Genomic DNA, 14,070 nt, shown 5'->3' with positions numbered 1-14,070 from the left:
ATATATATATATTCTTTTTTTTTTTTTGGTTATGCTATAGGGATGTAGAAATTCCTTTTGTAATTTTTTTAATCTAAATTTTGATATGTTATGAGAGATAATACTAGTGTCTGTTTGGATACCCACAACTTATGGTAGCTTATTTGCAACGTTTATTAAAATATATACTTTTTGCTAATTTTTATTTTTGATGTGTGAGAAAAAAACCTAATAGTTAGCTTCTTCTTCTTTTTTAAGTGCATTTGAGATTAGATTATAAACTAGCTTTTAGCTTTATTTTTTTTTCTTCTATTGTTTGTGGGTCTCGCAATAAATGAGCTTTTTTATTTTTTGCCTTGGTAGCTTATTTTTTGTGTGACCCACTATTATGTTTTTGATAAAAAAAAAAGTAAATACAATGAACTAAATGGGGTTTTACACCTTTTTTTTTTTTTTTAATGTCAAGTACTTTTTGCTTATTGTGGGTCTCACTCTACTTTTTTTGCTAAAGTACTTTCAACAAAAAAGAAATCAACTTATTTATTTATCTTTTAATTTTTATTTACTGTACTTTCAGCAAAATATTAGATAAGTTATTTTCAAATTGACACTTAAAATTAAATTATTTGCAAAAGAAAAAAGCTTTTCAAACACTCTTAATTTCAAAATATTCAATGCTTTTAGTATAATTTAGTTCCATGAAAAATGTAAATATATTTTAGATTAGAATCCTATGTCCCATTTTTTTTTTTAATTCCACTTTATATTACATCATTCACAACTTTTTTCTGTATGAATAACAAATGTTACAACCCAACCTATAAATAGCAATTTTTTTTAGAGAAAAATAAATAAAATAATTTAGAAGAACCAAGTGTATTACACACAACATTAATCATTGAACTTATGGCAACTTTATTTTTTTACCCAAAACAAAATTATTAGATATTAATTACAAAAATGGGATGAGAGTGTAAAATTGAATATTGAAAAGGGGCAAGGAAGAGAACATGGTATAAGTTTCCTCGAGGTTTCAAAAGTCAAAGTGACGAGACCTTACGATTTACAACCGAAACATGCGCTCGTGCCGATGCCTTTGCTGACGTGTGCATCGCTGGAGGAGCATGTTAGCAAATCTAGGTGCAGACAACTAAACGTGCTCCTGTGACGTCATGTAGTACAGGAAGACAACTATTCTCAACTCCACCTATGAATGAATATCTCTTCTCACATCACATCTCTCTCCATGTGTTATGTTGTGTAGTGTAGATACTAGGTTTTTACCTATTTATTTAAGTTAATCATTAAAAAAAAGGTAAATTTGACCTACTTTAATGTTAACCAAATTCAAAACTAATCAATTTAATTTCTAAAACTTACTCAGTTTAGACAAATGACCAACAAGACTAACAGTTTTTCTACTTTTTAGAGACTAATTAGCTTTAAAGTTGAAATTTGTCAATTTTGAAAAGTCTTAAACATGGTTGATGTAGGGATAGAAGGCCCAAGAATGTATATTAGGCCGTGGACCTTATCCGAGGACATTTAGTAGTCCGAGGACAAGTAGCTGTTAGTGAAGAAGCACAAATCCATGAATTATTGAAGGTTCTAGCCATGAAGGTTTGGGAAAGTAGTCCGCTCAGCTTAGCAAAGCAGAGATCAAAAAGTTTGATCTGTCATCAAGAGCAACACTCTGGACGATTCTAATGGTAAGGATAAATATCAGGAAGGAATAGGACAAAGGGAAGTTAAGAAATATCTAAGAGAAAGCTGTTACCACCACATTAAATACCCTGTAACTAACTCTCTAATTGTATTAATGTGGAGGTGATATATGAACAGTGATATTCAGCCTTACAGCTACCTCCAAAGACTTTAGGAAGGTGCTGATGGGATAGGGATCAAAGCAAACAACTTGACCTACACGTGGAGGGTGAAGATGAAGCAAAAAAAAGGAATATAAGGAAGAAAGACACCATTATAGTAGATCCATATGAGAATCTTTTTTTTTTTTTTTAAAGAACTGTAGCAATAAGAACTGGACTTATAACCAAATTCAAGAGAAATATACACAAGAACTATTCTCTTCGAATTTTGCTGAGAAAGATTTTCTTTGAATAAAATCTGTTTATCTTTGTTTTCTTGTTATCTAGACCCACTATAATTATTGTCCAACTTATTAAAGCCTAGTTTCTAACTCGCTCTCTACTAGTTCATTGTATTGGGCTCTTTGGACCTTAATCCTTTTTCTTTTTGGGCTTAGGATCCAAGCTGCGCCCTTACAACTGACATTAGATCAATTTTCAAAGTAATTTAACGATTTTTTAATTACTTTTAGACAAAGTTTAATTTCAAACCAATTTGGGTTATCTTTATTAACTCACAGTGTGATAGTTTATAAGACTATTTATCTATATTATTCAAACAAGTCATATAACTTAATAAAAAAAGTTATGTGACTAAAACTAAATATGTATTTTCTCTTTAATCACCACAATGAGTTGAAAGAAAATAAATCCAAATCAATTTGAAGCTAAATTTGTTCCCTTATTTTTTATTTGAAATTTTTGTTACAAATATGAGAATATATCAATTGATTTATAAAGCTGTGCTTGTGAGGTGTGGGGGGCAAGGGCTAGGTTTAAGTCTCTAGGAGGGAGTTTCACACACATATACACTTAGATTAGGTTAGAGTAGAAATTCTATCATGTATAAAAAAAATGGCATAACAAATTGGAACTCATAAAGAAATAACCAAACAAATTTGGGTTTGGCTTACCTCCAATACTTTTAAAAATGAATTTTTTTTATTTTAATGAGAGATTACCATAACACCCACTAACTAAATGAAATATGGGGACTAAAACACATTACCAATTACTATTGTACATTTAAAACAAAAAGGATATGTCTAGTTAAAAAAGTACCAAAAGTAAGCCAAACCCAAGAAATTTAAATCTAAGCTTTGATCAACTCTAAAACAGAGGGACAGGGCGGGGAACTCAAAACTCCACACAAAGTACACCAGTTGCTAAACAACCAGATCCAAAACTTTACAACTCAATTGCTTCTTTTTTATGTTTTTAACAAAAATACCTAGAATTCAAATTTTCCTCCTCCAAGTATCAAATTATAATTTTTCTTTTTATATAAATCTAAAAAGCTACTTTATAATTAGAGAGACAAGCTCCAACTAGAGCATCAAGAGAAAAAGCGACAAAGACTCCGTATCTAAAGTAGTGCTTTAAAGTCACAATGAGATAGAGATCCTCAAGAAAAAGCGAAGTGTGGCCACCTGAGAAGGCTAGAGACGGCTAAACAACCCATGATCTAGGCTAGGGAAGGCTCCAAAAATAAGTTGTGCAATAGCCAATAGGCATTAGGATTTAGGAGTCATATTTTCTTAAGCCATTAATAGCATGTATTTGAATTGAGTTATTTATATCCAGCCCAACTTGAGCTTTAAATAAAAAAATAAAAAACCAAGACCCAACCCATGCAATCCAATCCATGGTGTTGGGCTAACTTAAATTAATGGGGCTCCTAACTCTAACTCTAGCTCTACCTCTACGACATTCAAAAAGTCACATTAAGGATCTATTTGGATACCGCTTATTTTATTGAAAATTAAAAACTTATTACTGAAAACATTGTAGCAAAATAAATTTTAAGCTAGTTGATTTTTTTGGATGAAACTACCGTAACTTCAACTAAAAGTACTGTAACATTTTTTTTTTTGCTTTTTTTTCCCCCTACTATTGTTGATACCCGTGTGATTTCTCCCACACTCTCCATTAGCATTTCACTTCTCTCCCACCCTAATGCCTGTCTTCCAGAACAAAGGCAAGCCCATGCCTAGAAGAGAAATCCACAACTCAAAACTCCTAATCCGACGTCGGTGAAGATCGGGTTCAAGTTTAGTTTCTTTACTCTTCCTTCCATGCCATTAACACCTCTCTTCCCATAAACCCATTTCACGCCTCTCCCTTGTTTGTCCTCAAATTGTCGATGACTATGCCGATGAAGATCAATCTTGGAGTTCACTATAATTTCCTCCAAACTTGCTGACCCACTGTTGAAGGTAACTTGATGACCCATCTATTGAAGGTAATTTGGTCAAGACCCGTCCTCTCTCTCACACATTTTCTCAAACATATGAAGTACATTATTTCCTCTTTATAAAAACCTTCTTCTTCTTCTTCTTTGAGTAATTTTCTCTACGTGTGATTATCGATTATTTGAATCTTGACTGGAACTGAAAAATTTTAAGACTAATTTTTCAACTATTGCCTTTGAGATTTAATTTCATTGTGTTTTGTCATTCTCATCAACACTCTTGATTTCTTTGAAGAATAACAAGTGAAGTGCATGATTTTATAATTCTAGGAGATTTAGTCCCACGACCTGCCATTCACCCCTGCTTTGCTAATTCAATATAAAGCATTCAGCTCAAATAATTGAAATTAGTTAAGAAACTATAGAAGCAACTGCTCTATAAGAGCATCCACAGCAGTGGAGCTAAAAATTTAGCAATTTAGCTCCACCAAAAGTTACTTTATCTATTTTACCTACACACATGCTGCAGCAGTGGATCTATTTTAGCTTTCAACACAATAAAATAATATAAACATCACAATAAAATAATATATCTACCACAAAAAAATAATACATCTCACTACAATAAAAACACCACAATAAAAAGGTAATGTGAACACAAAATAAAAAATTAATTTTTTTTAGCTCTCATGAACAGTGCACATCTATAGATAGATGTGCACTGTAACAATGAGCTAAAAAAATATAGATTTAGCTCCACTGCTGCATGCTTCTTTTTGGTATTTTGGTGGAGCTAAAATAGCTATATAGCTGTTTAGCTCCACTGCTGCAAGTGCTCTAATAGTGCTTACGTTTTTAATCTTTTCTTAGGCCATGTTGAATAATTCTAGTGACATAATTAATCATACACAGATAGTGTATTTTATCTAGAAATTATTGGTTTGAGAACTATGCATCATGTTGACATATCATGGAAACTTTGACTATGCATCATGTTGACATATCACGGAAACTTTATTATTTTTCTTTATGAATACCTATCTGCAGAAAACATATGTAACCAAGTAAGGAAATTACATGAGTATTTGGGGGGTCTTCAAGTCTGGTTGGTTCAACTCAAATTTTGCTAATATCATTATCTATTATCATTATTCTTCACCATGTCACTTTCAAACTATACAAGAGGCTGTGGAAGCACTTATCCACATTTTCACTCTTCTAGGGCAGCTAGACCAATTTTTGAGTGTCATAGTCCAAGAAACAAAAATTACAAAGATGGCTCAATGCATTATTTATTATTCTTTAAGTAGAAGGGAAAATAGAATTGCACCTAATGAAATCAAACGTTGATGGTTATTAAACAATTACAAACCAACTGTTGCTAAAGAGGCAAGAAGAGCAATATCTACATAAGAAAATCTCCTGGAATTATAAAACTCGAAAATTCTTTCCTTGGGTGTATTTGATTCCATTTATTCAAAATAGTTGACAATGGTGTATGTGCCTCCATTTAAACTTCCAATGCCCATACAATTCTAATCTAAACATAAAATACTAATGAAAGTTCCATTAACACTATCAAATTTGAGCAAAATGTACAAAATAATTGACACAAACAACTTCAGCTACCTAGAAATAATTTTCGAGTTACCAATATGAATTGTTGCAGCACCAACAAGTTCAAGTAGATTCCAACTAATGTAGTAGAAGCCACTACGGAAGGCCTTAGTCTTGAACTAGACTGCAAAATGAAATTGCCTAATTCAATAGAAATCTAAGAATCAAATGGGGAGGAAATTTATCAGAACTAGAGTTTCTTCATGATTTTAAATGCCCGCCCATCATTCTTCATATAAAATTGACAATCTGCACAAGTTACTTTCCCATGAAATTATAAGTCTGCATGTCTGTTTCCATTCATAAGAACCTGATTTTATTCAGAATTTCTAACACACCATGTTTTTCATTTTTTGATAGGTATTTTTTTCTTTGATAGGTTTTTTTTTTTTTTTTTTTTTTTTTTTTTTTAGGAAAGAAGTCAATTTGTAACAAACCATGTTTTTCAAGGGGTAATTACTAAAACACCTCAAAAAGAGCCCAAAAGAATATACAATTAGCCTCCAAGCTCCCAACTCTCTGTGATCTAAATAATTTTCAGTATGTTCATTTCATAGTCTGGTTCATAAATCCATCTACAATAGAAGTCAAAGTTGAAATTTCACATGGAATGCAGCTTCACACCTCTTCAATGTAAACTTTTTTCAGTTTACAAATATTGGAAAGAAACATACTAGTGCATAAAAAACATCTAAACAAAAGACCATCACAAAGGAACTTTAAAAGAACACAAATCTAGGGAAAATTGGATGTTACATTACTTAACACCATTTTTAATTACTACTAGAATAGAAAGAGTACCCAACAGTTACTTACACACCCATGGTAAGCATAGATTCTGGCAATAAAATTTATAAAAAAAAAAAAAAAAAAAAAGAGCAACAATTACATAGAGAAAATCCTATTACTACAACACCATTCCAAGCAACCCCTATCAAAACAATCCCTTTTCCTTCACCAAAGCTCGGGTTTTTTTTGGTACTGTTTCTCTAGCCACTTCAACTGGAACTCTTTAGAATGACTATGTGCTACAAACATGCGCCTAGCCTCTTGGTTTCCCATGAAAAAGCAGGAGTTGAACTTATGAAGACAATCACCCGGTTGCACCCCAGTAAAACTCAACACCATGTCCATAATTGCTTGAACCTCAGCAGCTACTGCGGAAGCAAATGGTGTACGAATACTTACACTTCTACTTTCAATGATAACATCTGTCATGTTATTCAAAGAGTCAGATATCTCTTGCACAATTGAACGCTTTTTAACACGCTTCTTGTGAATTCCCCTAAAGAGGTGGACACTTCTTACCATGCCTTTTCCCTTATCTATTGTTGGTCCTGTCCTCGACAACAATGGGCCTTCAACATCCATTGGGTCAACATCTGAATGGGGTGACATTGGGGGTCAACAAATTCTTTGCTATCAGTGGAGTCCCCAGACCCTTCGGTGCTTTTCTTTGGTATTTGACCACTTGAGGTCCATGCATTTATTCCTGTTGCAACTATGCCTTCAAACATGATTTCCATGGAAGTGATATTTGGCAAACCTTTTTTGAGAATGATTGTTGCCTGGGGACATTCCTAAATGTGAACAAACAATAGTTACGACACAATATAGTTGTAGATAGTTGAGGTTATCACAATTATGTAAAGTAAACTAACCTTAAGCTTTCATTCCCACCATTCATCAATGGCATCAATCCTCCTAGTGTCATGATCATAACCCAACCTAGTCTCACGCTCAATAAGCTGCTTCCATATCCTCCAAGATTTTCGCAAATGATCTCATTTGTTTTTAAACTGCAGGTGAGACACCACTTTGGCCATTTCACTCAATTGCTTAATTACTGCATCAACCCCTTCCTTTCTCAAAAATCCTCCGCTCCTATTGCCTTCTAGGACTTGAGCAGCTCACAAATCACAAAAAGCTTTTAGTTCCATTAGATCTTTCCACTCAGTTCTCACATCATTTCCAACGTCCTTCGATTTCCCCTTAACCATTTTTGCTACAACAAAATTCTATGCTCATTAAGGCATTTCAACAAATAGTTCATATGTATATCATAATCGATTACATGCCCACATGAAAAAATGCAAATTAAACTCACATGATCCAAATACAAACATAGGCAAGAAGAAAAACACACAAAATTACAAGAAGGAGAGAGAAACCCACAGATAAATTTCACGGACAAAATACAAAAACCATACACAAAATTGAACACAAGAATAGGGTGATATTGGATTAATGGCAATTTCTACCAAAATGATGTTTGAAGAACACACCAACACATCAGAGAGTATGAGAAGTTTAGATACAACTTACAGATAAATGTAGCGTCTCTTGCCCATAGTGGTGGCAACAATGTTCACGGCCAAGAGAAGGTGGACTCGAGTGAAGGAAGAATAGAGGGGTACTCGTGTGTTTGTTCTGCTTAAAGGAAGAACCAGTTGCTTTCCTCTGTTTTGATGATTTCGAATTTGGTGGGTAGCGGCAGTTCATTGAAGAGGAAGAGGACAGAGCATTTACAAAGTGCATTGAAGACACTGATATCGCGTATCTCGCACAGCAGAAAGAAAGAAGAAAGTAGGAGAAATATATTCGTTGTTCAATGCACCGTATTTGGAACAGATGGTTGCTCAAAACGCACCGTAGCAAGAAATATAAAAATAGATCCATTGTCGTATCTCACTTGCTGCAAAACGCACCGTATAGCAAAAATAATCTGTGTTTTTCACAAGTTTATGGGGTTCATGAACAGTGCCGTGGGACCCAGGTGATAAAACGCAAAACGTAACATGTAAACGCATTAGCCAAACGCACACTAAGAAAAAATGATGATAATGATTTTCACGTAAAGAGGAGGTTTGGTTTACAAGTTTATAGTCATCGAAGTTAGAGGGTGATCATATTAGGAACCAACGCATAAGAGGCTAGCAAGAGACACTAGGCTCATGGTAGTATCAATTAATGGGCACTGGTCATCCTTTTTTAATGAACCAATATGGTTCCCTCAAGGTCAAGGGTTTGAACTCAGAAGTTAGGACTTAAGAACCCAACTAATCCTTACAATTGGGTCACTCACGCATAGTGGTTTGTGCCATACAATATCTCAAGTTAGAATAGTAATAAGCCCTAACTGAAAACTGAAAACACTGTAACAAATAATTAAAAAACGCAGATTGTAATTTTTTACTGTAGCTTAGCTTTTTGTATTTAAGGGTTGCATTTTTTACTGTTCTCTTTTTTTTGTGCCTTCTCTCCTCACCCACCGTAGCTCAGCAAGCAAGACCTTGGTAGAGAATGCCTTTGGTGAGGGATAAGAATGGTGGTGACGGGTCAGATTCCCAAGAAGGACAACGATACAAATCGATTAGGGAGGTGAGGAGTGGATCGGAGCTGCGCAAATGGTTTAGGGGAAGATCGATTTCGCCATCGACGATACAAGCAAAGATCTGCAACTCTCTCTCTCTCTCTCTCTCTGTCTCTATCTAAGAGCGCGACTGCAAAGCACGTGGCGGCTCTCTCACGCATCGCCTTCAGCTGAAAATAAAGATCAATGAAGATTATTGATGAAGAGCAATGAAGATCTGCCACGGTAGTTGGGAGAGAGAGGGGCTGTGCGAAATTAGCCGTTGGGAGAGAGGGGGCTGTGTGTTTGGTAAGATCAGTAATAAATTCGAAGAAGAGAAGAAAGAAATATCCTTGCTACTGACTCAAAACATACAACAGTGAAGAAAAAAAAGCACAGACCAATGAAGAAAAAACAAAACAAGAAAAGGAAAAGGCCAACGCGTTAGAAACAATGACCAACACGTTTTCTCTGCTTTTGGTGTCCATCTACAGTACACGCAAGTACTGTGCACTTGCGTTTAAAAATATTTCAACTGAAGTCCTTGCGTTTTCTATCTTGCGCACTGTAGCCATGGGACCCATGCTGTGCTGGACGCAAACGCCAAACGCAAGCCACCAGACGCTATCCAAACACTACCTTAAACTTGGAAAAAAAAAATACAAAAATTATTCCAAAATTTGGGCTAAATACAAACCTTACTTAACATCGTTTGAAAATTCATTTGCTCCTCTTCCTTCCTTCTCCATCTCTAACTGCTTTTTATCTACTATTAACTACCTAGACACTCTTTTGCGAATAATTGTCAGAATGCAGTTACTGTGAGACTTGTGCAGTCAAGGCAAATTGTTGGAAAGAAACAAAAGACTTGGAGGAGTTGGGAACTTTCAAACATTGTTAAGTGTCGCTTGTGCTTAGAGAGCAAGTTAAATATTTTTGAAGAGTCTCAATATTACCTAGTATTAGCCCAAACACCTTTTTTGTATTTTATCCTTGAAATTATGACCCATCACCTAAGAAACACACGCATGGAGAACCATTTTTGAGAACTGTTTTGGGGATAAATACCATTTAGACATTATATAAAAATAAATTTGCAAATTTGGGTAGCCTCTGTATATCAATACTCATACCATTATATCTGCACCAAAGGTTTTGGTTAAACTGGTCCCTTCAATTACAACATAACTCAAATGTCAACTTAAAATTGCAAATGAGAAAAGTCCCAAAGCACTGGCCAGCCTCAAAGAAAGAAATATCAAATAGAGGGTAATAAGGCCCACTCCTAATGTCCTAGTAGGGCGCATGTCACACAAAGGTAAAACAACAAATGCCCAAATTAGTGCTGTTATGAGAAACCCCATGGTGTAAACCAAGCTACTGTCTAGAGGAACTGTGTATGAACCAGGACTCTCTGACCAGGCCGCAAGCAGCAAGGGGAACCCCAAACCAATAAGTGTGTTGAACATGGGACCGGCATAGCATCCAGATAAAGCAATCTGCACACCATCCTTGCCATGTATTGCCAATGTAACATCCGATATCAAGTCACCTACTGAATTGCCCCAAGCTAAAACAGTCACTCCAAGGATGGATGTATTAACACCTACAATTAGACCAAATGCCACCAATATAGCAACAAGCTCATTAGCAATCATATAGAACCATACAATACTCATAACAAATCCACCTAAAACCCAGAGAATTAATAACTTCTGGGGTGGATGATCAGGTACAGTATACCAGTACGCAAGAATACCAAGTGTGCAACCAACCGCTATACCAATACAATACGTAATTATTCTAATTTCAGAACCCAAGTTATCTTGGGTATTCCACAGAAATGCCAGAAGAATGGGATCCAATGTAGCACTCGAAACAGCATATGCCTTCGACCATGTTTCATCGTCGACTAATGGAATTGTTAACCGTCTTAGCACTGTCAATGGCATCTCAATCAGTAAAAAAAGCTTAGAACAAAACAGCTTACAACATGAGCATGAGCAATTGCTCTCCATGCTCTCACCATTCCACCCCCACGGAGGGATTTCGTTATCTGATGCAGGCATTGTCTGGTTTGAATATATTTCCCCATTTGAAGGGCACATCAATTGAGGCAACGAATTGTGGAGAGGCATTGGATCACTTTTGGTCTCAATCTCAAACAAGGGGCTATGTATAGGCACATCCTCTTCACTTTGTTGGACAGGAAGCAATGGTGTAATAATATCCAATTTCAACCTCCAAGCATGTTTCCTCAAAATCTCATTTGCAGCAATGGAAATTGCATAAACCACATAAATCATTACAAAGGCAATGGCTCCCCCTACACTCAACTTACCAATGATCAAAATCAACAAAAGTGACAAAAGAGTTACTAGAAAGAAACTCATATCCCTTATGAAGCATTTCCAATCAATCTGAATCCTCTTATCTGCAACACATAAAGAAATAGTCCCAACAACAATACAAGTAACAAACACCGCACCACCCAACACACTGTTTAGACCCACGTCACCTGTATCTGTACCTGCAAAAGCAGCAATACTGGAAAACACATCCGGTGCTCCATTCCCAAGAGGCAGAAGCACAACCCCAGCAACAGTTGGAGGCAGCTTCAACAGGCTTGAGAGCTGCTCAAGCGAAAAACAAAAGTAATCGGCTGCAGTGGTAACCGATAGATAGAACAACAAGGCAACCCACGCACCCAACACTGCATACCCCAATACACTGAAATCTTGACAATCACAATAAAAGAACCTTAAGTAATCAAATAACCCATCCAAAGAACATTCTGTATTTGCTTTCAAGTACTCACATTGGTTGGCATAACCATCATGCTTATGCAATCCACTGCACTCTGAAGAACTGCTCACACCATTATTTTCACCAGACTCATCACCTAAACCCGATGCATTAGCACGGATTTCACCAAATCCACGATGAATTACTGTAATGTGACCCGAACTATCATCGAAAACAGCTTGAGGAGTCGAATTTGGATTGAAAAACAAGGAAGATTGCTTAAGAAGAGGGGTTTTAATTATATCCACTTTCTTGCAGAAGAAGAAAAATAGGAGAACAGCACTAAATCCATTGAAAATTCCGTGGAATTTTGAGTGTCTTGCACTATTTAACCTATAAAAAACCTTCATTACCTCTATATCTCTCACTAAAGATCTCAAATTTCGTGCAACAGAGCCAACTAAACTTCAAAGAAACCAAACCCCAGATATAAAATCACTCTAAAGCTTTACTTAATGAGCAAAGAAACAAAACCCAGATACAAAATCACTCTAAAAGCTTAAATTTACGAGCAAATAAACAAAACCCAGATACCAAATCACTCCAAGGCCTTAATTAATGATCAACAAAACCCCAAACCTTGCATTGGACACAATTTGAAGCAAAATGAATCATAATTGGATGCTTTTATCTTCAATCAGAAAGCAAACAAATAGGACAGTGAAAATGAAAGAGAAAACCCAAGTACCTTATCAATATCTTTTCCAAAGAATGAGAGAACGCCTTTGAACAAAGCAAGACCTAGCTTGGGTTTCAGGTTTCCTTTGATTCCATTTAAAAAGTTTCAAATGTGAAAAGACTTGAAGGCTTTGTTTGTTGGCTTTTTAAAAATGGAAAATATCTAAATAAAAGTTACTCGGATCTTTCCACGTTTACATGTTCTCGTACAAATCCGAACTCGCGGTTTTTTAAGTACTTTTGATTAGAATATAGACTTTTGGGTTTTTATTTTAATAATTCTTTTAGGAAAAAATAGAAAAGACAGATACCTTTTGATGTCGGTTTAATGTTCTTTCCTTTTTTTTATTTTAGCAAAGACCATAGTGGTTTAGGACTGTTTGGTACGTGGGTAAAAAAGCAGTTTTCAGTTTTTTAGAAATATGTGGAGGTAAAAAGGTGTGTGAAAAACGTATAATATTTAAAAATTAAAAATATGTGTTTAAATTTGCGTACCAAACGGAGCCAATGTTCTATTATTAGTGTTTTTTTTTTTTTGGATAAGTATTATTAGTGGTGTTGAATGGGCTAAAAGTGGTTTAATGGTCTTTGGATAAGTATCATTACAGGACAACCTATTAAGGTTCTCTAGAGATTTTAGATGGATTTGTTAAGTCATTTTCATTCATTTTGAAATGAATTGGTTAACTTTTGCAATATCAACCAATTAAGTTCCTTTAGAGTTTTTAGAATAATTTTATATGAATTTTCTAAAAACCTTTAATTTATTTGAAATGAATTGATTCGTTTATTTCAATATCTTAAACAATTTAAATATCAAAACAGTATTAATTAGTAATTATTGAGGGATATTTTTATAAGATAATCGTATTTGCTTTGGTAGATTTGCTCTTCAGGCACTTGAACTCGTGTGGATTACGTCAAAGACAAATAGAAGCAAGGCGGCAATCAATGACTTGAACTCGTGTGGATTACGTCAAAGACAAATAGAAGCAAGGCAGCAATCAATGACACTAAATGTATGCCATAGCAGAAAAATATGGGTACGTATATTTCCAGACAAGCTAGTTATAGTAAAACCTGCGGAAACACGCATGTATTCCGGGAAATGATCTTCCAAACATTGGATAGTAATAGAAGAATTACAATAATCCATTGAGATATAGTATGCTATAAGTGAATATTTGCAACAAAAAATGAATTCTAATTTTAGGATGAATATCATGATAAAATCCAGTTCACTCGTCTCAAAATAGATGAAGAGTGTTTTATGAACTCCATGGTAAAAAAAAATTAGAAATGTAAGAGTAACTTAATTTAGGAGACCACCATTATTGGTTTGATGCTTAGTTGTGATAATTGAAATATGAAGGCTGAAGCTAATTACTGCTTCAAATAATTAAAAAAGAAAATTTAACTGAAACAAGATAAAAATAACAGAGATTTAGTAACAAAAAAAAAAAAAAGAAGAAGATAATAATAGCAGGGCATTAAAACAAAATTAGTTGTGATAATGTGGGTATCCATTCTATATGTTAAATTAAAGTTCAATATATTTAATACTTTTGATTTCTAGTGTCATC

At 34.8% G+C, this 14,070-nt stretch overlaps 1 protein-coding gene across 1 annotated transcript; it reads right to left on the bottom strand.

Moving 5' to 3' along the window:
• Nucleotides 1-10,111: 10,111 nt before the first annotated feature.
• LOC142633689 (cation/calcium exchanger 4-like) lies at nt 10,112-12,612 on the bottom strand. The gene has a single exon (XM_075807931.1). It carries the CDS (start codon nt 12,157-12,159, stop codon nt 10,201-10,203), a length of 1,959 nt encoding a protein of 652 aa, XP_075664046.1. The 5' UTR covers nt 12,160-12,612; the 3' UTR covers nt 10,112-10,200.
• Nucleotides 12,613-14,070: the final 1,458 nt, after the last annotated feature.

Source organism: Castanea sativa, chromosome 5 (assembly GCF_040712315.1).
Source record: "Castanea sativa cultivar Marrone di Chiusa Pesio chromosome 5, ASM4071231v1".
Lineage (NCBI taxonomy): Eukaryota > Viridiplantae > Streptophyta > Magnoliopsida > Fagales > Fagaceae > Castanea > Castanea sativa.
Note: the sequence above shows the minus strand (reverse complement) of the source record. Positions and strands in the feature narration are given on the sequence as shown.

Coding starts and splice junctions, on each gene's coding strand:
- LOC142633689 (XM_075807931.1), bottom strand. CDS start 12,159: ATGAAGGTTTTTTATAGGTTAAATAGTGCAAGACACTCAAAATTCCAC.